The sequence below is a fragment of the Paecilomyces variotii genome (genome assembly GCF_004022145.1).
Source record: "Paecilomyces variotii strain CBS 101075 chromosome Unknown C8Q69scaffold_22, whole genome shotgun sequence".
Taxonomy (NCBI): Eukaryota; Fungi; Ascomycota; class Eurotiomycetes; order Eurotiales; family Thermoascaceae; genus Paecilomyces; species Paecilomyces variotii.
Genome location: NW_021167161.1, coordinates 178127 through 203924, shown reverse-complemented (window position 1 = coordinate 203924; position 25798 = coordinate 178127). Strand labels below are relative to the sequence as shown.

At 39.3% G+C, this 25798-nt stretch overlaps 7 protein-coding genes and 1 non-coding gene across 8 annotated transcripts; 4 read left to right on the top strand and 4 right to left on the bottom strand.

Annotated features, from left to right (window-relative positions):
- Window positions 1-9781: 9781 nt before the first annotated feature.
- C8Q69DRAFT_t145 lies at window positions 9782-9883 on the bottom strand. The gene has a single exon. It is a non-coding gene; the product is annotated as a tRNA-Leu (tRNA).
- A 139-nt stretch (window positions 9884-10022) lies between these two features.
- On the bottom strand, window positions 10023-11387 carry C8Q69DRAFT_483360 (gamma subunit of oligosaccharyltransferase). The gene is made up of 4 exons (XM_028631710.1): window positions 10910-11387; window positions 10761-10858; window positions 10346-10701; window positions 10023-10272 (listed from the first exon to the last, which is right to left on the bottom strand). Exons 1-4 carry the CDS (start codon window positions 11252-11254, stop codon window positions 10091-10093), a joined length of 981 nt encoding a protein of 326 aa, XP_028481004.1. The 5' UTR covers window positions 11255-11387; the 3' UTR covers window positions 10023-10090.
- Window positions 11388-11681: 294 nt separating this feature from the next.
- Window positions 11682-13128, top strand: C8Q69DRAFT_502233 (quinone oxidoreductase). The gene is made up of 4 exons (XM_028632385.1): window positions 11682-11858; window positions 11906-12172; window positions 12240-12331; window positions 12390-13128. The coding sequence occupies exons 1-4, from the start codon at window positions 11834-11836 to the stop codon at window positions 13014-13016; spliced, it is 1011 nt and encodes a 336-aa protein (XP_028481003.1). The 5' UTR covers window positions 11682-11833; the 3' UTR covers window positions 13017-13128.
- A 483-nt stretch (window positions 13129-13611) lies between these two features.
- On the top strand, window positions 13612-15245 carry C8Q69DRAFT_409875 (ATP-dependent RNA helicase dbp3; the record flags this gene model as incomplete). Its single annotated transcript, XM_028628266.1, has 3 exons — window positions 13612-14900; window positions 14954-15025; window positions 15089-15245. The coding sequence occupies 3 exons, from the start codon at window positions 13612-13614 to the stop codon at window positions 15243-15245; spliced, it is 1518 nt and encodes a 505-aa protein (XP_028481002.1).
- A 23-nt stretch (window positions 15246-15268) lies between these two features.
- C8Q69DRAFT_511104 (putative nuclear division Rft1 protein) lies at window positions 15269-17089 on the bottom strand (the record flags this gene model as incomplete). The annotated part of the gene is made up of 3 exons (XM_028633246.1): window positions 15269-15347; window positions 15399-16253; window positions 16308-17089. 3 exons carry the CDS (start codon window positions 17087-17089, stop codon window positions 15269-15271), a joined length of 1716 nt encoding a protein of 571 aa, XP_028481001.1.
- Window positions 17090-17326: 237 nt separating this feature from the next.
- Window positions 17327-19409, top strand: C8Q69DRAFT_191532 (hypothetical protein). Its single transcript, XM_028625976.1, has 3 exons — window positions 17327-17608; window positions 17662-17946; window positions 18006-19409. Exons 1-3 carry the CDS (start codon window positions 17567-17569, stop codon window positions 19215-19217), a joined length of 1539 nt encoding a protein of 512 aa, XP_028481000.1. The 5' UTR covers window positions 17327-17566; the 3' UTR covers window positions 19218-19409.
- Window positions 19410-20234: 825 nt separating this feature from the next.
- C8Q69DRAFT_511102 (pre-mRNA-splicing factor srp1) lies at window positions 20235-21337 on the bottom strand (the record flags this gene model as incomplete). Its single annotated transcript, XM_028633245.1, has 5 exons — window positions 20235-20287; window positions 20340-20658; window positions 20711-20810; window positions 20860-20916; window positions 21252-21337. The coding sequence occupies 5 exons, from the start codon at window positions 21335-21337 to the stop codon at window positions 20235-20237; spliced, it is 615 nt and encodes a 204-aa protein (XP_028480999.1).
- Window positions 21338-22634: 1297 nt separating this feature from the next.
- Window positions 22635-25678, top strand: C8Q69DRAFT_489196 (solute carrier family 25 member 42; the record flags this gene model as incomplete). Its single annotated transcript, XM_028632100.1, has 8 exons — window positions 22635-22724; window positions 22796-23113; window positions 23257-23532; window positions 23599-23735; window positions 23790-23991; window positions 24958-25081; window positions 25161-25528; window positions 25601-25678. The coding sequence occupies 8 exons, from the start codon at window positions 22635-22637 to the stop codon at window positions 25676-25678; spliced, it is 1593 nt and encodes a 530-aa protein (XP_028480998.1).
- Between the last annotated feature and the right edge of the window lie 120 nt (window positions 25679-25798).

Genomic DNA, 25798 nt, shown 5'->3' with positions numbered 1-25798 from the left:
TATTTCTATTATTATCTTATCTTAAATAATAAAATTATTAAATATTTATTTAAGAGATTTCTTTCTTTATTTTTAATTATTTCTTATACTTCTTTAAGTAATTGTTATGAACTAGGGCTACGATACCTAATCCGGACCTGCCAAGACCTAGGATAGATAATAAAGGATAACAAGATGACTAGAGCTATATATAATAGTTAGATTAGCTAGTTATAGATAGAGCTGTTAAGACTAGGTTATCTAGATGACCTAATAGAACAGATAGATAGATAAATAATCCCTAAAGGAATAGAAGTTAGATAGATTAGCAATTTATTCTGATTACTACTAAATCTGATTTTTAACTCTACTATGCGTAGACTGCTACTCGCCTATATCTCTATCTCTTATTTTATATTCTATTTAACTAGTCCGACTAGTTACCTCTAATAAAGAGCTTCTTTACCCCAGCTCTTTATAGTTTGAATCGCTCGACTAGCAGCATATTAGAAAAAGAAGAGATATCAGGAAGTAGTGCTGAAGATTAGCATAGAGAATCTATAAATAACCTAAGACTGGTGTGGTTTGAATCCGAACCTGAATATAGTTCAGAGCCTGGCGCTTAGCCTGGATTAATAACTGCTATAGATCTAGGAAATCTAGCTAATCTAAGAAGTATTATAGACCCTAGTCTTTAACTAGAATTAAATACTGTTAGTGCCGGACCTATTATCTCGCTAGATGTATTATGTTAAGTCAATAATACAGCAATAGGAGCTCTATAAGATGCAACTTAAGGATTATTAGAAAAGATAAGTATAGTTGTAATTATAGAGTTAATAAAATAGATTAATGCAACTCCTAAATCTAGATCTATCGCTAAACTGTCTGAACCTTATTAATACCGAGCTAAGGATCTAAATACTTACTATTATTAGTGCCGCTATATAGAGTAATACTTTACCTATAATGTATCTACATTTTAAATTGAGGAAAGTAAGATAAATTATGTCGCTGCTTTGCTTTCGGATAATTATAGAATAGCTTAAAGTTATAAACCCCCTGCTTTAGCTATAACTTCTTAGCAGGGATTTTAGCAGTAGCTATTAGATTGTCTTAAGGACCTGAGATTTAGACCCTAGATATCCGCTATATAATTCTAGAGGCTAAAGTAATAGCTAGAACAGACCGCTTAGGACTTCCGCAATAAATTTAAGCTTTATAAAGCTAAATTAGCCCTAGAGGATAATATCTAGAGCTAAACTTTCTTCTCTATATTATGGGAAGATGTATAGAACTAGTTGTTTAAGTATATATATATCTTGACAGATCTATTATAACTAGCTTCAGAAGCTATAGTTGTTAAACAGAGTCTTTAAAACTCTATTAAAACCCAATTGAAAGACTATAAAAAGAAGGAATAATTTTATTTTTATGCGAGGGAGAAGGATTAATTCTACTTATATATAAAGGATAAGTAAAAGGATAAATTATTTTAGTTAACCTCTATAAAGACCTATTCAGAATGCAAACTAAGGAAGTTTAAAATCTTAGAGGAGCGAGAATAGTTAATAAAAGAAGGGCGATACTTTAATTATAAGAAAAACAGATATATTAGTAAATAGTGTCCTAAAAAGACTATAAAGGACTCCGAATTTTTAAAAGATAAAGGTGTTAGGCTTAGGGTGCTCCAGCAACTTAAAGGCGTAGAGCTAGAGTTTATAATTTTAGTAGATATACTAATTAAAGATTATACTATAAAAACAAATGCACTTCTTAACTCCTAAGCACACACTAACTTTATTAACTGTGATTTTTTACTATGCTATAGATATAAAGGGTTCCCCTAAAAGCTAGTCGGATGTGCCTTATAAATAGGAGATTAAACAATGCCAATCTATAGCTATTTCCCAGTTACTATTAAGGTAAAGGACTTAGAGGGGAAGATAAAACAATATAAAATTAACTTTCAAATTATTTCTATATAGGAACTTAATATAATTAAGAAGAACCAGAATATAATATTAGGATTATTATGGCTATACTACAATAATCCTATTATAGATTAGAGATGCCTGACTTAGAGATATTAGCAGGAGGCTTTACCCTAGGTTAAGATTTAAACCCTATAAGCATTTATAGAGATAGCGCGAGATTAACCGATTTATTATATATAAGGGGAATATATTAAAATAGATAAGGAAGAAATTTAATTTCCCCTATACTATGTATAATTCTAAGATATCTTCTTAGAAGAGGGAGCTAAAATATTACCCCTGCCAGAAGATATTAGGACCTATATAATAGAGCTAATTAACAGCGAGATACTGCTATAGAGGCCTCTATACCTATACTTTGCTAGAGAACTAGATATACTATAAAAGTATCTAAAAGACATATAATAATAAGGTTAGATTTGGGCTTTAACTAGTCCAGCCAGATTACTAATTATCTTTATCCTTAAAAAAGATAATAAACTGCGCTTATGTATTAATTATTAAGGACTAAATACCTAAATAATTAAGAATTGCTATCTACTGCTATAGATAAATAAGATACTAGATTAATTAGTAGGTGTAAGATTCTTTATGAAACTAAACCTCCAAAAAGCCTACTATAGAATATATATATAAAGGGGAGATAAATAGAAGATGGCATTTAGAACTTAATATGGCTATTTTAAATATCTTATTATACCGTTCAGATTATATAATGCTCCGGCTATATTTTAAGCCTATATTAATACAGCGCTAAGGGGCCTGTTAGATATATACTGCATTATATACTTAGACAATATCCTGATCTTTTTAATAGATAAAAAAGAATATAAATAGTATATCTCTAAAGTGCTAGAGAGACTTTATAAGCATAATTTATATATAAAGCTAAGCAAATGCAAATTCTATAAAGAGGAAGTCTTCTTCCTTAGATTTATTGTGGGACAAGATAGAATTAAAATAGATTTCTTTAGAATTAAAACAATTTGCAATTGGCCTATATTAAAGACTTTTTATAATATTTAGGTCTTTCTAGGATTTACAAGTTTTTTCAGAAGATTTATCTATAATTACTCTTCTATTACAACGCTATTAATAGATTTGCTTAAGGGCAGTAAGTATAATAAAAAGATGGGCTTATTAGAATAGATACTTAAAGCACAGAAAGTATTTAAAGACTTAAAAACTGTATTTATTGAACCGCTAGTATTGCGGCATTATAATCTGGAGAAGCTGATTATAGTAGCTATAGATGCCTTAGGATTTGCTTTAGCTACTATTCTACTATAGATTATAAGTAAGGTAATAAGGCAGTAGCATCTAGTTACATACTTCTTAAGGAAATTTACTGAAATTGAATATTAATATAAAATATACGACTAGGAACTATTAGTAATAGTTAAAGCTTTTAAATACTAGAGATACTATTTAGATAATAATAAATACTCTGCTCGGGTATAGACTGACTATATAAACCTGCGCTACTTCTTTATAATAAAGACTTTAAATAATAGGCAGATAAGATAGGCAAAACTACTGGCAGGCTATAACTTTTATATTAAATATAAGCCGGGTTATTTAAATATAGCTAATACACTATCTTAGAGACTAGACTATAAACTCTTAGAAGAGGAGTAAGAGATTAGACTGCTGCCTACCCTATAAAAGAAACTGAAACTATATATTTTAAATAAAGAGAATAGCACAGGTAGTCGCAAACACTTGCTGCTAAGACTATTAGTATTAAAGGTTATTAATAGGGAAATAATCTAGGATTCTCTAAAGCCTAATCTTCTAGAATTGCTTAGACAGCTCTAGCAGAGGGATACCTTTATAATAGAGAAGATTAGTAGTTTAGAGACTAATTAATCTAGAAGCTTTAAATAGACTATAGATAGTAAGGGTCTGCTATAGAGATAAGATTAAATTTATATCCCAGATAAATATTTGCTGAAGCAAGAATTACTATAAATTTATCATAATAATTTATATGCTAGCTATTAAGGAGTTAAAACTATAGAAAAGCTACTTAGGCAAAAGTTCTACTGGCCAAGTATGTGGAATAATATATAAGAATATATAAAGACCTGTAATATCTGTAAAAGGAATTAAATTCTTAAACATAAGCTGTATAGGCAGTTAAGCTTATTACCTATAGCAGAAAGACTATAGTAAAATATATTAATAAATTTTATTATTAGCCTGCTATTATTAACTTAATAAAGAGTTAAGTATAATATAATCTTAGTAGTTATAGACCGATACTCTAAGATAGCTCTATATATCTTAACCTAAGAAACAATTATAGCAGAAGACCTGGCTGACCTAATTATAGAAAGGGTATATTACTAATTTAATCCCCCGATATTAATTGTTTTAAATTAGGGATTAATATTTATTAATAAATACTAGACTAAGCTTTATTAGTATATACAAATTACCTAATTAATAAATACTGCTTTTTATCTACAGATAGATAGGCAGATAGAGTGCTAAAATCAGACCTTAGAGTATTATCTAAAGATATACATAAATTATTGTTAAGATAACTGGGCGTTATTATTAGGTGCAGCGGAGTATACCTATAATAATATAAAGTATTCTACTACTAAATGCTTACTATTTAAGGCCTTTTATAGATTTAATCTTAATAGCTGGGATAAATACAATATAAGAATAAGATTAAATATTCCCGCTGTTAAAGAACAACTTAAAGAATTAATAGATATTAGGGCAAAGTTAGAGAAGCACTTATAATATGCTATTAAGGTGCAAGTAAAGTATTATAATAAAAAGCATAAGCCTAAATTATATAAAGTTAGGGATTAAGTTCTTCTATCGATAAAGAATCTATAAACTAATTAATCTAATAAGAAATTAGACTACTAATTTTCTAGACCTTATAAAGTAATTAAGATAATTAGAAAATAAGCATATTAATTATAACTGCCAAAGAGCTTAGGTAGGATATATCTGGTGTTTTATATCTCTCTGCTAGAGCCCTATAATTAATAAGAAGGAATAGAACCTAAATAGCTAGACCCAGTTCTTATTAATGGAGAATAGGAATAAGAGGTAGAAGAAATCCTTAGCAAACAGACTTTTTATAAAAAAAAACAGTTCCTAGTGAAATAGAAAGGATATTCTTTATATAAGAACTTATAGCAGATATTAGAAGATCTTATATATATGACTAAAGCTTTAGAGGAGTATTACAATAAGAACCCTAGTAAAGCTCTTAATACAGATAAGCCGCCTAAATAAAGGCAAAGTAAAAGAGAGCTATAAAGCAGAAAGCGAAGCAAGACAGATAGGTAATAGTACTTTTCTCCTACTAGGTTTTTAACTATTATTAAATATATTGCTATGTGTATTACTCTTTCTCTAATTTTCTTATAAGGTTTAGGAGTTTTAAAGAGAATATAGAAGAAAGGAATCCTAATAGGAATAATTTAATTCAACTAAGCTAGCCCCAGCTAAGGCTCTAAATATAGGCCTATAATATTATCCTATTTAGCTACTTTATCACTATAAAATCCCTTAACAATATCTTCCTCCTCCTTAATAGAGAACGGAGGCAGTCCTTATAACTGGGTAAGTATATTTGCTATACGCAAGATATTATAGTTTAATAAACAGATTATTTAATATAACTCCTGGAGAAGATGCAATAACTCCAATTTAAAATATAATAGGGTTAGTAAGACAGCAGCAGCACTGAGCTAGTATTTAGTAGTCTTAGATATAGATTTCTACATATATGCCTCTATAGAAGAGATATATATATTTACAGCCTTATTAAAAGACTCTAAATTATTTAAGAGGTAAGCCTCTTAGCTAAGACTTTAAATATAAGTTAACTCGGCCTTATACACTAGCAGTATAGGGATATATAGCTTATAAAAGCCCTTATAATAGAGATACTTCGTATTAATATAAGGATAGATACATTATTGCTTTAAATCCTGCACCAGGGCCTTTAAATAATAAAGATACATCTCCTGTGGGACAGGAAGAAAGTCTTTGGTTAAACTCTCTGGGCTAAAAGGATTTATAATAGGGTCTGCCTTAAAGGCAGCAGGACAATCTATTACTGTATCAGCATTAGTAACAGTAGTTAATATTACTATCTCAGTGAGAGCTGGATTAATCTGGGGAGGAGGCGTCTTAATAGTAGCTTTAACTCCAGGAATAGAAGTTATAATAGTATCCTAAGTTCCCTAAGTCTCCGTGCTAGGGACCTCCTTTATTTTTAACCTCCTTTATAGTTTTTTAGCTAGCTAAGCAGGAGTTTCCTTTGCTGCGGGCACAGTAAGAGCAATATTATTATAACTACATTTCAATCTCCGAAGAGGATGCAATAGACTAGCCTATACCTCCTCATATATAAGAGGAATTATATCACTGGATATAAACCGATCCCTGCGTATCTTAGATAGGAGGTGCTCCTCTACTAAGGGGTCCTCTACAGATACCCCTGGCGGAGACACTCTATCACTATTATTAATAGCGGTAAATAGAGTAATCTATAAAGAAGGAGTTGTTAGTTCTGATATCACATCGGCAGTCGGAGATATAGGGGGAGGAGACAGCTTATTAAGCTACTTATTATCTATAAGCTAATAATTGAGCAGGTAATCTTTAGTCGACAGCTATAATAGCTTGGGGCTAGCCATAGGGGCCTTATTAGGAGAGCCCAGAAGAAACAAAACGCGCTTAAAGCGCTTAGGAGGCATTGTTATATTAATTAGCACTATTATACAAACCTGAAGGGTTATAACTTATATTAAGCGCACGCGCAGGATCTATAAAGAAAACAATTCAAAAATCCTATTTTTAATATACCTATATAAATGTCAGCTATTTCTATGTTTAAATTATTAAAAACAGCACCAAATAAGCTGCAGAACTAGGGAAAGGATAGTTTAATATATAGGCAGGAGGACAGAAGTTAATTAACAAAGAATAGAAACACTTTTAATCTCCTAGGTGAAAATATTAAAATAAAGCTATTATTAGATAAATTCACATAATAAGCATGCTTTAATAGCAATTTACTACTGTTATTATAGCTACGCCCAAATATCTAGATCTATATAATAAACTTCACACAGCTCGGGACGAGCCTTTTAATAGGGGGGGATACTGTTATGAACTAGGGCTATAATACCTAATCTAGACCTGCTAAGACCTAGGATAGATAATAAAAGATGATAAGATAACTAGAGCTATATATAATAGTTAGATCAGCTAGTTATAGATAGAGCTGTTAAGACTAGGTTATTTAGATGACCTAGTAGAACAGATAGATAGATAAATAACCCCTAAAGGAATAGAAGTTAGACAGATTAGCAATTTATTCTGATCACTACTGAATCTGATCTTTAACTCTACTATATATAGACTATTACTCGCCTGCGTCTTTACCTCTTATCTTATATTCTGTTTAACTAGTCCGACTAGTTACCTCCGATAAAGAGCTTCCTTACCCCGGCTCTTTACAGTAATAAATAAAAAGAGATAATCTTTAATATAATAATTTTCTTTATAGATATAATATTTAATAAGAATTTATTTATTTTTTATTAAGAATATAATAGTTAATTTTATTTAAAGTTAAGTTTTTATTTTTTTAAAATAGCTAGAATATTATCTATTTTTAAATTCTTATATATATTAATTATTATTCTAATTATAATATATTTTTTAAATAATATTAAAAATAGTTATTATATTTTAGTCTTAAGCTTAGCTAAAAAAAATATTATATTATTAGATATTATAATTCTCTTTTCTATTTATTATAATTAACTTTAAGTATTTAAGATTATTTATTTAAGAGTTATTTAAAAGTATATAAATAATTAAATAAGCTAGCGCTTTTAACTAAAAAGAGTTTTTATATATTTTATTTATAGAGCCTTCTATAATATATATATATTATTAGAGTTAATAAATTTATTTTAATTATCTTTAAATAAATATTTAGTAATCTAGTATTAAGTAGCTATATTAGCCTTATTAAACTAATTATTATATAGCTTTTTAATAAGCTTAATAGCTCTTTAGTAATCTTTATTAATAAGCTATCTTTTTATATAAATAAACTATTTTTTATAGTTTTTCTTTAAAAGAATAAAAATAGGTTTTTTTTTCTTATTTTTAATATTATTTATTAAAAATATAATAATAGTAAGTTAATATTTTAACCTTTAATAAGATTTAACCCCTATTAAATTTAATATTTAATATAGTATTAGAATAGTTTTATTATAAATTCTCTTATATAAGAATAGCTTATTATTACTAGTTTAAACTTAAATATTTAAGATAAAATAGTTTTTATTATATAGCTATTTTTCTTAAGCTATTATAAACTTAAGCTTATAATTAGTTAAAAAAAATAGGTTTAAATAAAATTCTCTAAATTAATCTAATAGCTTAAAGAATTAATAATATTTAAGGAAAAAGAGTATTAGTATATATAATAGATATAAAGTATATATCTATATTTTTTTAATTAAGGTAATAGATTTTATATAGGGCTTAAAAAATAATTTCTCTAAGCTGCTTAATTTTATTAAAGTAAAATTATCTCTAAAGATTTTCTTAAAGTAAAATCTTTATTATACTAAAATTTACTAGTCTTAACTACTATTTTATAATAGCCTATATATTTATTAGCTTAACTTACTTATTTTAATATATATTTATATTATATTTAATATTAGCTTACTTTACTTTATTATTAAAGATATTATACTTAAATAAAGATAATCCTTATTACTATTTATTAAAGTTAATTATATTAAAAAATAAGTTATTAAAGATATTTTAAACTTTTAATAATATATTATAATTAATAAATTATAATAACTTAATTAAAGAGCTTATATATTACTTATAATATACTTAGAAAATTATTATTAATTCTTATTATTATTATTTAAATAAGTTAAAGTTAAAAGATAATTTTAATAAAGCTTAATTTTAAAAAGAAAAATATTATTATAGTATTAATATAAGAAATAAATTATTTAAGAGAATTTATTAGTTAATACTTATATAATAAATTATATAACCTTATAAAGATATCTTTAATATATAGCTTAATTTAAATTTAAGCCTTTTAAGCTATATTTTATTTATTAAGTCTATTTATAATAGCTTATTTTTAGCTTAAGTTAACTAAATAAAGATTTTATAGCTAGTTCTAGTATTAATTACTTTATTCTATTTATTTTAACTTATTTCTTAAGCCTATACTTTAATAAAAAGAAAATTTAAAAATAAGTTTTTCTTAAAGCTTTAATTTTATTAAAGTAAAATTATATTAATTATATAATTTTCTTTTATTAATTTTAATTACTATTTTATAATACTTTAATTATTTATTTTTTAAAGATTAAATTTCTTTATAAAGTTTAATAATTATATTTATTATTTTTTATTATTAATAAATAAATTAAAGGCTTTAAGAAATATTAAAAAATAATAAAAAGAACTTCTTAAAAAATATTTAATAATTTATTTATTTCTTATAAGAAATATATTAATTAATTTAGCTTAAAATTAAGCTCTTATCTCTTTTAAAATAGCTAAAATATCTTTTATCTTTAAATTCTTTTACTTTATTTAAATATTATATTAAAATTAATTTAAATTAAATTTTTTTTAAAAAAGCTAGCTTTTAAAATAAGTTAAACAATATTTATTTAATAATAAAATATAAATAAATATTATATTATATATATAATTTTATAAAAAAAAAATTTTATAATAATATTATAAGAGACAAAAACATATGACAAGGGTGGGATTCGAACCCACGCCATTTTCATGACACGGAATGTGATGGATCAGGTGAAACCTGAACCGTGCGCCTTAGACCACTCGGCCACCTTGCCTATTTGATATGTACTCAGTCCTTAGCACGCTATATAAGCCTGAATGAGCCGAGGGAAAGTAAAATGAGTGACTTCCCAATACACACAGTATAGAAGCACTTCTAAGCTACTGGTGTTACTATTGTTGTTCTTAATATTTCTGAATGATTTCTTCTATTCATGTAATCTTATAGTTAGCGCTCTAGTACTCTACCATTAGTAGGAATCCTAAAATGGCGGCAAAAAGAACGGATAGCCGCCATTTTTTATCCTGAAAACACTGAGGAGAAAGCTATAGACTCCAAGCAATATAACCCCCCAGATAACTACAGCCAGTTGTTGAGCCTTTGTATCCGACATACGGGGCACCTTTAACGCTAGAGCAATAGTCGCAAAAGACAAAATTCCATCTAGGAACACCGTTAGTGGATAGTTCCAAGCGGGGGACGGAATTGAAGGCAGGCTGGGGAGCGAGCCACTTACAGATCGCTGCGATTATCTGGGTCTCCATTCCGAATTGGTTTGAAAAGCCACCGGCGAAATAGCTAATTCCCCCTCTTCCGTCACCAGCAACGTAAGGGACTTTGCGAATATGGTTGAACATATGTCCGCTAGTGAAGAGAAGGATTGCAATAAGACTTATGGCGGCCCAAAGGTTTCGATTCCGGATGATAGGTACGACGTAAGGAGACGTGACCGCCAGCAATGAGAGGGTACCCATCAAAATCCCGAGTACGGATACAAGACGCATGTAGTTGACAGGCCGCACCAGTGGTGGTTTGTTACCCTCCGGAAGGTGACGGCTGATCCATGCGTAAACTTGCTCTGCAGATACAGGTCTGAAAAATGAATTGTCAGCATCTGACTCTGGTCATGCAATGAAGATGTGAGTTCTCACCCGCTAAAATCAAGCCTGAATGGTGACCCGTCTACTTGAGCAAATGGTCCAATTGTTGGCGGGAAAAGGAGAACCACGGGCGCAGTTTGTAGCATCAGCTTCACTAGTCGTTAGACCCTATCATGACCTGGATGGAGGAGGTGAGATACCTTCTGAAAAGCTTGTCGCCCATTAGTGAAATCCAATGTGCTAAATAGCAACTTCATATCTTCAGCCTTGGCGCCCTTGTTCCAGCTCCGGGCAACAAGTTCCCATTCTGGCTGGAAATCACGGCATAATGTACAGCCGTATCGAGCCTCCACGGCGGTCAAAAGGATAGCAGCATGGTAGTCGCGAGGTTTGGAGGTAATCTCTTCGTACGTAGAATCGTCCAACGTGATGTGACCGTTGCGGGCTTGTGCTTGATATTTGCTGAATTTGTCCAGCTCGGGTCCTGCGCAGAACGCGAAACCGCAGAGCTGGAAGACTGCAATGACCAAAAGGAACAACTTCATTGTAGGCAGATTGATCCCATGGGACTCGTATTGTACACTTGTTACCCCACTGGCTGGAGGGGGGAGTTGTAAAGTGATTGATGTGACCGATACTGCCCTTGCTATTGTCCTTCGGAGCGTACACTGATTGATGTGTACAGGTGTCCTGGAGCTATGGCCGCGTCGGGTCCGGCATTTAATAATCCGAACAGTCTACCAGTAACTACCCACTACTACTGTAGTTATGTGGTTCACAACGGTGTAAACTACTAAGATACCTATTGCACTACAAAGAAAGTTATAGAAAATAGAAATAATATACAAATATAAATACATATAGAATAAAGTATAAACCTTAAACTCTTCAGAAGATAAATTATGTAAAGTATATAAAACCCTTTGCCGCTCTTGGTAACTGTTAGTTAGTTAACTAACTATGTAGTTAGTTAAATTGTAGGCTTATATAATGCGGGGTCACGTTGAACTGCCCCCGCCAAACTGTTATTATTCTCCCCGATCTTTCCGAATACTCCGAGCTCTCTGGAAAGTCAAGACCGTTTGACGTATCCCAATTGTTTTGCGCAACCAGCTGTCTCCAACATGGCACGGACAATGAGGGCAATTAGTAAGTTTTGTTAGACCCTGAAGGCTCATTTGCTCATTCTACAACAGGCATAAAGGGTGGAAAGGGACCGGCAGATGCACTATTCGTCGACACCATCCCCGTTCCTGTACCTGGTAGCAACCAGGCGCTCGTTAAAGTGAAGGCGTTCGGTTTGAATCGCATGGATTTGCTACAGCGTGAAGGCCAGTATCCAGTACCGCCGCAGGCGCCCAGTACATTAGGTGTCGAGTTTTCGGGAACCATTGAAAGCTTTGGTGACTATGATGGAAAAGATTTCGCAATCGGCGATAATGTCTTTGGTTTGGCTTATGGTGGTCCGTCTAGCCTTTTTACCCTGAGCGCTTATTGCGGCGCATCGAGTTGAGACATTATACATTCTAGGTGCCTATGCGGAGTACATTGCAGTATCCGTCGCCATGCTCATTCATAAACCCGCGGAATTGTCCTGGGAAGAGACTGCAGGAATACCAGAGGCAGTAACCCCTTTCACCGGCTATGTTTATATTATCACTAATCCGCATGTACCAGTAGACGTGGATAACAGCCACGCAAGCGATGTATTTGGTTGGCGGGTTTGAGCCAGGCCGGTCGATACTCTGGCACGCCGGTGCCTCTTCAGTCTCAATAGCTGGTATCCAGCTATCGAAGGCTGATAATGCAAGCGCTATCTATGTGACCGCCGGATCGCAAGAGAAGATTGACTTTTGCGTGGATAAACTTGGAGCGACCGCCGGTTATAACTATCGAACACAGGATTGGGCATCGGAAATACAAAAAGCGACCAATGGTCGGGGCGTTGATCTGGTTATTGATTTTGTTGGAGCCGCTCATTTCCAAGGAAACCTCGACGTAACCGCCCGGGATGGACGCATTGTGGAGCTTGGACAGATGAGTGGTTCGACACTGCCGGCCGGTGTTGACATTAGCGGCTTCATCAGAAAGAGGTTGAGATTCGAAGGCAGCACGTTGAGGAGCCGAGATGAGCAGTACCAGAAGAAACTGCGCGATTTACTGGTGGAACATGCGCTGCCGAAATTCAGGGATGGCACTTTCAAGATCTTCGTCGAGAAAACCTTTCCCTTCGAGCAAGTCGTGGAGGCGCATAAGTTGCTCGAGAGTAACCGTACAAAGGGGAAGATCATCTGTACTATAGATTAGCCCTCTGATATTACATACCTGGCTGGCTAAGTTAAACTGACCCAGGGTCATTGAGTAGTATTATGCAAAATGGCAAATTCCCTTGTGACCTAGTAATATTACTATCTACGGACAACATCTCCAATGTTATGTTTATTTAGCGTAGTCAAAAGGATAATAGTAGCTTGATAATTTTGCGCTAAGTTACACTACGAATTTTACCTTATATACAGTAGTGTTTCTGGAAAATAGATACTAAAAAATTAATTACTTAACTGAGTAGCAATATAATAACTGTATATATATCTATATATATACATACATATATATCAATTGATGCAACTCGTAAAAGGCAGCTGTAGGAGTCTATACTTATGTAGAATAATAGATTAATATTAATAGTTAAAGTTGGTTAAACGATCGACGTCGGAACCGCTACTGCTATTTAGGCTAGCTTAATGTAAGATTTAGGAAGGCTAGTCGGAAGCCGCCCTTCTCAGTCCGTTATCAGTTACCAAAAAAGGGAAAATTTTTTCTCTCCCAAGAAGCGTTCAGTTTCTTTCTTTCTTTCTTTCTTTCTTTCTAATCTTATCGTAACTTACTGCTGGTTCTCCTCATGGGCAAACGACACTCCCCTCAGGGGTCTGCTCCAGAGCTGCCTCCAAAGAAGAAGTCGAGAACAGACAAAGACGCCAAAAAGAAAAAAGAAACGTCCGATGAAAATGAGAATGCGCCATCGAAGCGCAATCCTTACGTGCAATCTGCTGCGCTTTCTGCTTTGCCGCAGTCCGAGATAGACCAGTTCCTGAGCTCAAATTCGATCAAAATCACCGACTCGGAAGCGGAATCTTCGCCGGAGAGACAATCACTGCGACCTCTAATTTCGTTTGATCACCTCCCCACCTGCGAGGGTGACCTTTACCAAGCTCTCAAAGGATTCTCTGCACCAACGCCTATCCAGTCAGTAACATGGCCTTTCCTGTTTGCAGGCCGCGATGTCATCGGTGTCGCCGAGACTGGAAGCGGAAAGACCATGGCCTTTGGTTTGCCTTGCATCAAGAACATCGTTGATTCGAAAAAGGGAGGAAAAGGCGCCCGTCCCCGGGCCGTGATCATCACACCCACAAGAGAGCTAGCCATGCAGATCCATGATCAGCTATTGAAGCTTTCTGGCAAGGCTCATGTTGAGATCACTTGTATTTTTGGAGGCGTTAGGAAAGACGAACAACGAAGTGCCTTGAAGAAGGCATCCGTCGTCGTTGCTACCCCGGGTCGCTTGAAAGATTTGCAAGATGAAGGTGCAGTGGATCTCGGGAGAGTCAAGTACTTAGTACTAGACGAAGCAGATCGTATGCTAGACAAGGGTTTTGAGCAAGATATCAAAGACATAATCAGTCTTATGCCTGTCTCTAAGCGTCAGACCGTTATGTTTACTGCGACATGGCCCCCCTCGGTTCGAAACCTTGCCGCCACATTTACCAAGTCGCCTGTCACGGTCACTATCGGCGGTGAACCATCAGCGGATCCTCGTGCGAATACCAGAATAAAGCAGGTCGTGGAGGTTCTTGATCCTCGTGATAAAGAGAACAGACTCTTACAACTACTGAATCAGCACGGTGGAGGAAAGGGCAGTGCGAACAAGACCTTGGTCTTTTGTCTGTACAAGAAGGAGGCGATGAGGATTGAACGATTTATACGATCAAGAGGATTCACAGTAGCTGGCATTCACGGCGACTTGAGTCAGCAAGAGAGGTTCAAAAGTCTAGAGGCTTTCAAAACTGGTTCCGTCAACATCCTCGTTGCCACGGATGTTGCAGCCCGAGGTCTTGATATACCTGCCGTGAAATTGGTCCTCAATGTTACCTTTCCGCTAACTGTCGAGGACTATGTTCACCGCATTGGACGGTATGTAATGGTACAAGGCACTTGCATAACGAATAAGCTAACCTTATTTTCAGTACTGGGCGAGCCGGGGCTGAGGGCCATGCTATCACTTTGTTCACTGAAAACGACAAAGCTCTATCGGGAGCGTAAGTTCATTTCCGGACATTCCTATACTAACACAGAATCGACTAACAGCGCTAAAATTTCAGATTGATAAATGTCCTAAAAGCAGCGAACCAGCACGTGCCTGATGAATTACTGAAGTTCGGTACGACAGTCAAGAAGAAGCAGCATGATGCATATGGCGCATTTTTTAAAGATGTTGACACGGGAAAGACGGCAACCAAGATCACATTTGATGACTGAATTTCTACCAATCTGCTATTTTCCTAATTTGATCCCTGCAGGCTTCTCATTCCACGGATAGCCATGTATTTCTTGATTATAAAATTTCTCTCAAGATAGAATCTGCCATGTTGTTAGAAAGGAACACGTGACCTCATAGATAGATTAACTCACATCACAGCTGTGAAAACTATCCCGGAGCCAATTGCTTTTATAAGCCCTGAGAGACCTGTCCCTTGTCGATACTGGGCAGCATGCATAACAGATAGCATAACCATTGCTGCGCCATAAGTGTGATATCCGAGACTTATTTCCGATAGATTCAAGCTAATTCCGTGACGGCCAAAGTATGACTTAATGAAGAAATAGCTCCAGGTTATCCGTAGAGACATGTTGACAATGTTAGTCCATACTAATCCATTGGCACCCAGTCCGCCAACGTTGAGAAAAAAGAAGGCCGCAGCTGCAAAGCAGGCAGAGAAGAAGCTCATCCATATTGTTTGTCGCCTCAACTCTCGAGAGTCAGCGGCCGATGACACGAAAGCTTCCGTGATCCCATTGAAGGCCAGGAATGCGATATAGTAGCAGTATACCGAGAGCAGACTATCAACTTTTGGTGATGCCCATCGAGACCCAGTCAAGAGATGCAGGATCAAAGGCAGAAAAGTTGGGCCGAGGACAAATGCTAAAATGGTTAGTATCCAGTATACGTGGATAATATCAATTAAATGGGCTTTAGCCGCTGCCAGGGCTTCAGGATCCGGTTTTGAATTGTTCCCAAAAGCCAGAAGTTTGGAAAATAGATTGCGACTGCTATCTTCGACGGGCTGAAAGATTATGCGCGCAATCAAACCACCGTAATTAGATGCAAACGTATATACTCCTTGATCTTCCAGACTGGACATTGCCGCAAGGATCATGGAATCACCTTGGGTGAGTATGTGCTTTACAACAGATTGAAAGAAGGCACTAGCCCCCAGTGACACCAGGGGCTGTGAAAATCGGCTTGCCAGATAATGCGTTCCATCACTTCGGAGTCAACCACCTGAGTTTATTGGAAGAAAGCAGTAGTAAGGGACATACCTTGAATCCACAGGAACGAGACAGAAGGAGAAGTTTTCCTGGCGAGAGACTGGAAGCATTGTAACAAGATAGCTCGACATGAGGGCAAGAGAGTAGCCTAAATATCCCAGGGCCATTGGCAAGACTCCAACCTCCCGCCCAACATGAGAGGCCCAGACAGCAACGGCACATGTTAGAAGACTTTTGATGATAGCTGCTATCATTTCAACTAACGCCCGCGTTCTGTAGAGCATACGTTGCTGTACCACGGCAAAGAAAGGCTCTGTGGCAAGCTCTAGCAGTGAAGCAAGTCCCATAATAAGGAGACTCTCTCCAAAGAAAGGGCATTCCGTGACTTCGTTTTGCGCAACATGGAGATAGCTGGTAGCAAGCAAGTAGACAAGTGGAAACCCAAGTCCCAGACACACATAAGACATATTCACAATGACTTGGGAAGCCCTGTTTTTGGACGCTAACGCGGCATCTGCATCTCGAGCTTGATGCTTCAGCTCCGAAGCTTGACCGTTATCTGAGACGGAAACCGCTTCTTTGGTGGTGAGATCATCTGGTGGTTGTCTCTGTATCGCAATTCTGATGCTCTCTCTAGAAAAGTACAGTGCGGTAACCGAGTACAGATCGAGGTGCATTGATATCCCCAATGTCGTTGGGGAGATGTTTCGTAAGAGAACTTGATTTGCGGCAAATGTCACACCCTTGGAAAATATTTGGATTAGAACGAGTAAGCTTGTTCCCGACGCTGATGAAGCTAGAATTCCATCGATGCTCCTGCGTTTGGATGCCATCGCTGCCGTTGCGCTTCTTATGCAGTAATCTAAAGACGAGGGATGCCGGTTCGCGAGGTTGAATAATGTCCAAATGTCGCGAGGATAAATACCTAAGGCCTGGGGCAACCGTGCACGGAAGGCTTATGATTTGCGGACTCAGGGTCCTAAGATAGAAGTCCTCAGATGGCTAATTCAAATTATTTTCTATTATTCAGGAAATAAACTCAATCAAGTTTGATAGAGCACCCTCTAAAATTTCTCTTTCTTTTCCCTATCCGATCTGGTATCCGATGTGCGTACCTAGTCTCTCTAGGTTACACTACTGTAGAAAATCCGGGGATTTTGTTTACCCGTGACATTTCAAGAACTACCAGAGTAATTGAATCTTGTACTCTATTGCATATATGCTAAACAAGGTTTGCTAAATCACAAGTATTAGCAGCCTATGTCGCTGCAATAATCATTTTTTTATTCATTGGGTCTTACCCCGCCACTATGGCACATGCTATTGAGTATCCAGATGCTATCACTAATGAGGTATGCCGCATATTCAGCATCATAACAGTTGCTTGTTGCTTATACAGTGTCAGGTGTCTCTAAGGACAGCGCAGCTTGAACTAACCTTTGAGAAATCACTCGCTTTGACAAAGCAGCTTATCGCTAACGACAGTCTTCGGACGCTACGCGTTGAACAAGTGCTTCTGGAAGCCGATAACGATGGGCTGCGAAGCCAGTTGGAAATCGCAGACGCCAGTACTACTGCTGCGCTGCAAGCTGAAACGAATCTACATGAAACCCTCAATGATGCTTTCAACGAAATTACGCGTTTACAAAGTGCTCTGCGAGCCGAGTGTGAGGAGATCGAACGTTTGAAAGTAAGCACAAATTGCCCTACCCTGCATGAATGTCGCGTTGATGGTTTAAACCACGAAAGATTGCCTCATCCAGTGATACCTCGCACGAATCGAAACGACTGGCAGAAGAAAATAAGCGTATGGTGAAGGAGCTGTCGAGCCTGCGACCAGAACTCGAGCGTCTTAGGGCGCGAAGTGCCTCACACGAGACATTGCTTTCAGAAAAACTGTCCCTCGAACAACAACTGAAGTCCTTAGAGTCTCAGCTAAAGAATGAAAGACGCGCAGCCGAGCGCACACGGGCCGGGGATAATGGCGGAACAGCTGAAGAAATAACCAAATTAAGTATGAATATAAAGGAACTACGAAATGAAGTTGCCAAGGAATCTAGTGCGAGACAGCAGCTCGAAGAAGAAATTAAGAAGCAGGCCATTGATCGGAAAAACGAAGAAACGGCTCTTGAAACCAAACTGGAAGCCCTACGAAAGAAGCTACGCACGACAAAGGAGAAATTAAAAGTTGCTCAGGATGAACTACAGCAGCGTGGCTCTTTTACCAAAGACGAGGATATGAACGAGGCTCCCCTACGATCCAATGGAAATACTCGGCAACAAGGCAGTTCCAATTTCGATACAATGACAATTGATACTCCCGGCGGTGTCCATATGTCGCGCAACACCAACAAGCCCACGGCGCTCCCTGGATATAAATCCGCATTCTCTATTACTCCTTTCCTCAGTCGTACCGGGGCTCCTCCTGACTCCCCGGACTCGCCGGATTCTGCGAACGAGACGAGTAGGAGGCTCGCAAGCGACATGGATAATGGGGATGAGGATATGCCTGATACAGACAATGATGCTAGCAGCATCCACAAGCCTGCTCGTAAAGCGTCTGGTGCTAAGAAGCGCTCCGGTATGGAGCGCCAGAGACCAGTTTCGAACGCAACGAACGCAACTCAGAATGCGAGATCAGCTAATAACCGTGGTGGTAGTGTAGCCGCACAACCTTCAGATGCCCATGTTTCATCCAATGAAACATCCATGCCAAAGCAAATAAAACCTAGAAAGCGCAAGCTGCTTGGTGCGCACCGAGGTGCAACTCTGTTCGACGAAGAAGAAGAAGATGTGCAGGAGAAGAGGAATGTCTGGAAAAGCGCTATTGGAGAAAAACGGACCCTTGTCCCTGGTCCCTCAAAAAATCACAGCAGCTCTGGTATGGGACCCGACATAGATGGGACCTTGGGACCTTCAACGGGATTTTCACCACTGAAACGTGACAGAAGAAGGCTGTAACTCCTTCTGTATGCGTGGTTCTGTCTGGCATATATCGGTTATTCTAATGAAAGTAATATATGCTCGACTGACTGACCGCAGCAGTCTATCTAACTCTGTTTGTTGCTCTGTTTGATACACAATATATGTGCTCTTAGTAATGGATCATGTTGGAGTTTCCTTCTCAATTTATTTGATATACCAGAGTATTACAACTTGATTGCATGAAACGTCTGGTGCTTTGGCCGCACAGCGTAACAGCTTCTTTCACCTACACGCGTGTATGGGATTTCGGCCAGGACTCAGGACTGATACTCCGTGAGATGGAAAGGTCTAACGGATGTACATGTATGGTACCGTAAGGCACGGGAAAATGTATGCAATAATCTAGACAGCAATAGCTATCTATTCCCGAGGTTACAATATCATCATTTGCAGACAATATTGACCAGGAATCTTACGTGAGCTTAGGTACAAGGACAAGTACTTTTAACTACCGGCTAGAAGTTACAATCAGGGTGTAGATATCATGCAGATTGAATCGGAGTTCGACAGGACGGACGAGCCGGGGGTAGGTGATATCTTCGAATGGGGGATTTAATTTGCGAGTACGCGAAACGGACGTTGACTTTTAATCGACGAGAGCTAATGACGACGTAAGGTCGCAGTAGGTAAGGAAACCGCTCGCTCGAGGTGGGTCCGGAGGGAATTCGAGCTGCTGACCAGATAAATACCATAGCGGACCAATATGATGAAACGGCAGTTTTCAAGATAAGCTCTCACCGCTTGCTCCAAACTTAATGGTAAAAAACAGATTCAAAGGAGAGGGGACAATGACGGGACGATTAGCACGGTGACTTGGTTGCGTGACCGCTCTTCGGCGATTGTGAGAGAGTTCCTTTTGGTCTTTTCTCCGCACGGCGATTCGTAACCGATATGACCCGTCAGAACAGCAGAGCTGTATGTGTAATTGGCCATTTGACAGGAAGGAAATGAGATGGTAATCCAGTACGAGTATCGTCGAGTTCGCAGATCGACCTACTCAGCAGTATCAAGCTCATCATGAGCAGAAGTGAGTGGATCCAAGGGAACTGTCTCAAGTTAGTATGGATGGGAGACAATAGGGAATTGAGGACCTCTCACCTTTCCTGTCATCACCATTTGTTCCATTGTCGCGATCATCCTCACGTCTGTCCCTGTCATCATCGCGTCTGTCCCGGTCGTCATCGCGTCTATCGCGGTCATCTCTGAGGTCTCTGTCACGGTCATCGGGACTGCGGGACCGATCTCTGTCTCGGCGGTCATAGTCCCGGTCGCGTCGATCATCTTTGCGAGGGGAGTAATCACGCCCACGGCGAGGAGAGGGAGAACGTCCACGACGAGGAGGGGTACGGTCACGTCGGCTTGGGCGGTCGCGACCCGAGTCAAATCGCCACGAAGCAGATGGAGGAGTACGAGCCCACTGGCGTTTATTTAGCTGCTGTAATCTGGGTATTGAAGCTGCAATCCCGTACCTCTATCTTCAGCAAGTCGTCACGGCCGATACGCTTGTTGTGCATCTCGTGATACGCATCGTCTGCATCACGACGACTTTCGTATTCCACAAAAGCAAACCTGAACTATTAGAGCCAGTTACTCACGAGGCCAGTATCAAGAGACTTACAGCCGGCTCGATGCAGTACGGGGAGCAGGAATATCACATCGCACAAGGCGACCGTACCTGTCGAGTGTATGTTAGACAACAAGAAGGATGCAAATATTGGCGAGATGGTTAAGATGCGCGATAGAATCTGATAATAAAAAAAAACAGGCCATGGAATCGATTCGACGCGCTCTGGTAGCAAGTAGGAGAAAGGGCTTTGCGTGCTTGTTACCGGCCGATAAAGATCAAAAGGCCGTTGTCTAAGCGGACGAATAGCTGTGGAGACGAAGGGATAGATAGTTTCGAATGAGACCATCAGGATCGAGCGAGGATAGTATTCGAGCAGTATGGTATAGGGGAGCATAACGACCGCGGAGTTCGACTAGCGCATGGAATCGGCGGATAGGACGTACCGTTCGAATTCGTAGGCAAGATCGCGAGCTCGAGTGCCGTGGCCGAAGCCAGTGACGTAAAGAGTGGTGCCACTGGACCGAGACATGGTAAACGATCGAAGTTGAAAAGCAGTATTGGCGAGAACAAGCTGTCTTGTACGGGTGATGATGATGAAGAGTTTGAGTGATAATAGAGTGGAGGTTGACGAGACAACTGGAGAATCGAAAAAGCGAGAACGGTCAATGTAGAGAGACCAACGGCAACCCAGAAGCACACAAAGCGCAACTTTTATGCCTGAGGCACTAATATTGGATGAGTCAGCGTCTCAGATGCACTCGCATTGTGGTTTGGGTTATTATTATTATTACCCGACTCGTGCACTGTGGGATGCGCAAAGCACCTCTCAGTCACCTGTCTATTAATTAATATTATTATTGTGCAGGAATAATTCAATATCTGTATGCCACTAGAGTACTACTAGTAGAGATGTAAAATTAAATATGACTCTGGAAGTCCTAGAACTAAGCGGCTCTACTCTAAGCTACTGTTAATTATAGTAGTATCTAGCCTCAATTGCTATTACTGACTGGAGACAATTATCCCAATAGGCCAATCATGTATAGGCAGTTTCATCAAGCAATCGTGTGACTGGCAGCAGGTGGTGCAAAGTAGGTAAGACGCGCAGGGGGAAATCTCGGGCCCCTATTTTATGCCTGAGGCAGAAATACATCGGGCGCGACGTACAGGTGGAGATAGAGTGGGCGAGAAAGCCAACGCAGGGAATTGGTATTACTGTCTGTTTGACCAACAAGCTTGTTTATCTCGATCTACCCACTCATTTTAGATCTCTCGTATCCATTCGGAAGACTCTTTCGGTCTTTACTGAAAAGAACGGAACCAAAGAGAGAAGGGGTCATATGCAAGTCGAGGAAGACCTTGGTGGATCCCTACGACCTCCTCCGTCGATTCCTCTGGGCGCCAAATAATCTCTCCTGGAACAGATACTCGTCGCTTCGTCTTTGTTTGCGAATATCCTGTGGGATCCAATCCATAATACTCCTGGTTTATTTGCGAAGTTATGGTCAGGGGCTGAATCCCTACGGCTCTCAAGCAATGGTCTACTAGGATTTGGACTCCCTTGGTCACCAATGCTCCCTTATGGCCGACACGGAATCGTCGGACGAAGCTCAGACAAGTTTCCTTCTATACCATTATCGTCTGCCCTTGAGTGCTGAGTTACATTGTTGCCTTCGTTTACGATCCTCTTAACTGCGATACGTGTCGAATGCTGAGCGAGAGCGAAGTGCGCGGGTCTCTTGCGATTATCTAGGGACCGACGGCATCTACCTCCAGGTCTCACACCTCGAAGCGGTCCTTTCGCCCATCCTTCAATCCACATCAAGATGAGTTTGGACCGTCAAGAGCCTCCGAGGTCCGGAGCTCCAATCAATGAGCTCTCACCCGTCTCATCAACACCATCTGGTCCAGGGGAGGTAAGTCTCTTAGAAACGCTCTTCCAGCTCATAAACTTTTAGAATCGACATCACCTGCTCACCCGCCTCAGGAAACCCTGCCTAGGAACAATTCTTCCTTGGAGGCAATTAGAAACGGGCTTGCTGAGCCTGTTACTGCCGCCTTCATAGGTGGTGGAGTGGCCGGTGCCGTATCGAGAACAATCGTTTCCCCTCTAGAGCGCCTAAAGATATTGTACCAGGTACAAAGTGCCGGAAGGGAGGAATACAAATTGTCCGTATGGAGAGCCCTGGTCAAGATGGGTCGTGAGGAGGGATGGAGGGGATTTATGCGAGGTAATGGGACCAACTGCATCCGTATAATCCCCTATTCTGCGGTGCAGTTTGGCAGCTACAACTTCTACAAGAAGGTAAGTAGGGACCCTCAGTCTCTATATGAATAACCGTCCATTTGGGGACAACGATCCTCGCCGATCTTGCCCGCATGGCAGTAACTGGATTCCGATTTGGTGAGATGTACGTTGCGTCCATATGATACTGATTTTCCCCTTAGTTTTTTGAACCGTCCCCTGGAGCCGAACTGACACCAATCCGTCGTCTCGTCTGCGGGGGTATTGCCGGGATCACGTCAGTAACGTTTACTTATCCACTGGATATAGTCCGAACAAGACTTTCGATTCAATCAGCTTCTTTCGCTGCTCTTGGTAAGCGGTCTGGCGAGAAGTTACCTGGTATGTTCGAAACTATGGTTCGGATGTATAAAATGGAGGGCGGATTTCTTGCTTTGTATAGAGGTATCATTCCGACAGTTGCTGGAGTTGCCCCATATGTGAGTGAAATCCCTATCACAGAATAAAAGAGCGCGCGTGTGTTTGTGCAGCTAACGCTTTCTCAGGTGGGCCTCAATTTTATGACGTACGAGTCAGTGCGAGAATACCTGACTCCCGAAGGCGACAAGAACCCCAGTCCGTACCGTAAACTCCTAGCTGGTGCAATTTCAGGAGCAGTTGCTCAGACTTGCACGTATCCATTGTAGGTATTTTGTCATCTTACTTCCTTGGCTCCCTGTCTGATTCATGAGTACAGTGATGTTTTGCGGCGCCGTTTCCAGATAAATACCATGTCTGGGATGGGTTATCAGTACTCATCCATCTGGGACGCGGTGAGGCTCATAGTGGCTGAAGAAGGCCTCCGAGGTCTATATAAGGGCATTGTCCCTAATCTGCTCAAAGTAGCACCCAGCATGGCAAGTAGTTGGCTGAGCTTCGAGCTGACACGAGATTTCCTCGTCAGCCTCGGGGACAATAATTGATGCCCTCACAAAGGACCATCTGTTCTAGCCATATATTTTCAGTGTTGATACCTGTGTCCCTTTGACTCTTCAGGTTTTCTTTTGCCAAAGCTTGTTTTTTCCAGTCTTGTATAGATATGCGGGTCGCCGTCTAGTTCCCGTTCAGAAGAGGGCATTTATGTTACATGACTACATAGACCACTTTCGCTTCAGAATAATTCAATCTGTATGATTAGCTGCGTACAGGATCGGAGGACAGACATCCCGCTAGGCTCCCTATTATTAGAAGGACGGCATCTTGTCAATGAACCACGCCGAGAAAGACAAGTGGAACCAATCCCCCGGCTTTGGACTGTGACAACCGAGGCCCTCAATCGAAGCGCACCCTGCTTAAACGCCTACAAGATGCTCGCAGTAAGATCTCGGTGCTGTTTTAGTCGACAAATCCTCTCTGTTTTTGAAGAGATTAATCCCCCAAGGATGGCTGGGTTTGCACACGGGGATATCAAGATTTATTGTCGATGCCATACACATAACACTCTTGCACTGGACAGTAACTACGCCTAGAAAATGTATAGATGCTTATTCCAATTGCAATTCTAGTATAGCAAAACGTCGAGAATTTCGAGATGCGACGGAACCTAAAATAGGACGAGGACGAGGGCTGCCCTAGAGCAGGTGATACCTCATTAGCTGATAGCCGGAGGTGTTCAACCCGCTCTGCAGACAGGACCCACACCCGGCATATTCGTACTAGCGTAGGGCTAAACCCACACAACACCGTCTATCTGAAAATCGTAGACCGAAATCTTCAACAGCTTCGTTCCGCATACGGTCGATAGGTAGGCAACTTCGAGGTCACCGAGTCAGAAGCAGCAGCCATGGGTGAGTGATACGCAGCGTTGAAAACCGTCTCATTTGATGGGATCCTTGATCTATGATATTTTGAATGGCGACTGACAGACGTATTCTCCTTGTATAGGTATCGACTTGGACCGTCACCATGTGCGCAGCACCCACCGCAAGGCACCCAAGAGCGACAATGTCTACCTCCAGCTCTTGGTGAAGCTGTACCGCTTCCTTGCCCGTATGCCGTCTCTTGCGATTGTCGTTCAGAAATAATCGGTGAAAATTGCAGAAAATGCTGATAAAAAGCGCTGGATTAGGTCGTACCGACGCCAACTTCAACAAGGTCGTGCTCCGCCGCCTTTTCATGTCCCGGATCAACCGTCCCCCTGTCTCTCTTTCGCGTCTGGTTTCCAACATTACCGAGCCGCACAAGGGCAAGACTGTTGTTGTGATCGGAACCGTCACTGACGACAACCGTCTCCTTACCGTTCCCAAGCTGTCGGTTGCTGCTCTCCGTTTCACTGCCACCGCTCGCGCCAGAATCGAGAAGGCTGGTGGTGAGACTTTGACTCTGGACCAGCTTGCTCTCCGTGCTCCCACTGGTGCCAACACTCTGCTCCTCCGTGGACCCAAGAACGCCCGTGAGGCTGTTAAGCACTTCGGCTTCGGTCCCCACAGTGGCAAGGTAAGCGATTCGAAAACTATTAGTACAGCGAGATGTTGGTTATGGTTGCTGACCCTTCTGTCCTTTTTGCAGAAGCCGTACGTTGAGAGCAAGGGCCGCAAGTTCGAGCGGGCTCGTGGTCGCAGAAGGTCTCGTGGTTTCAAGGTCTAGATGGGGTTGTTCGTATGAATGTGTTATCATTGGCCTTGAGGCTTTCGGTACGGATGGATTGCTAGACTTAAACGAACGAAATGTGATCTCAGGACGGACAAAGCTTTGTGCCTTTTTATT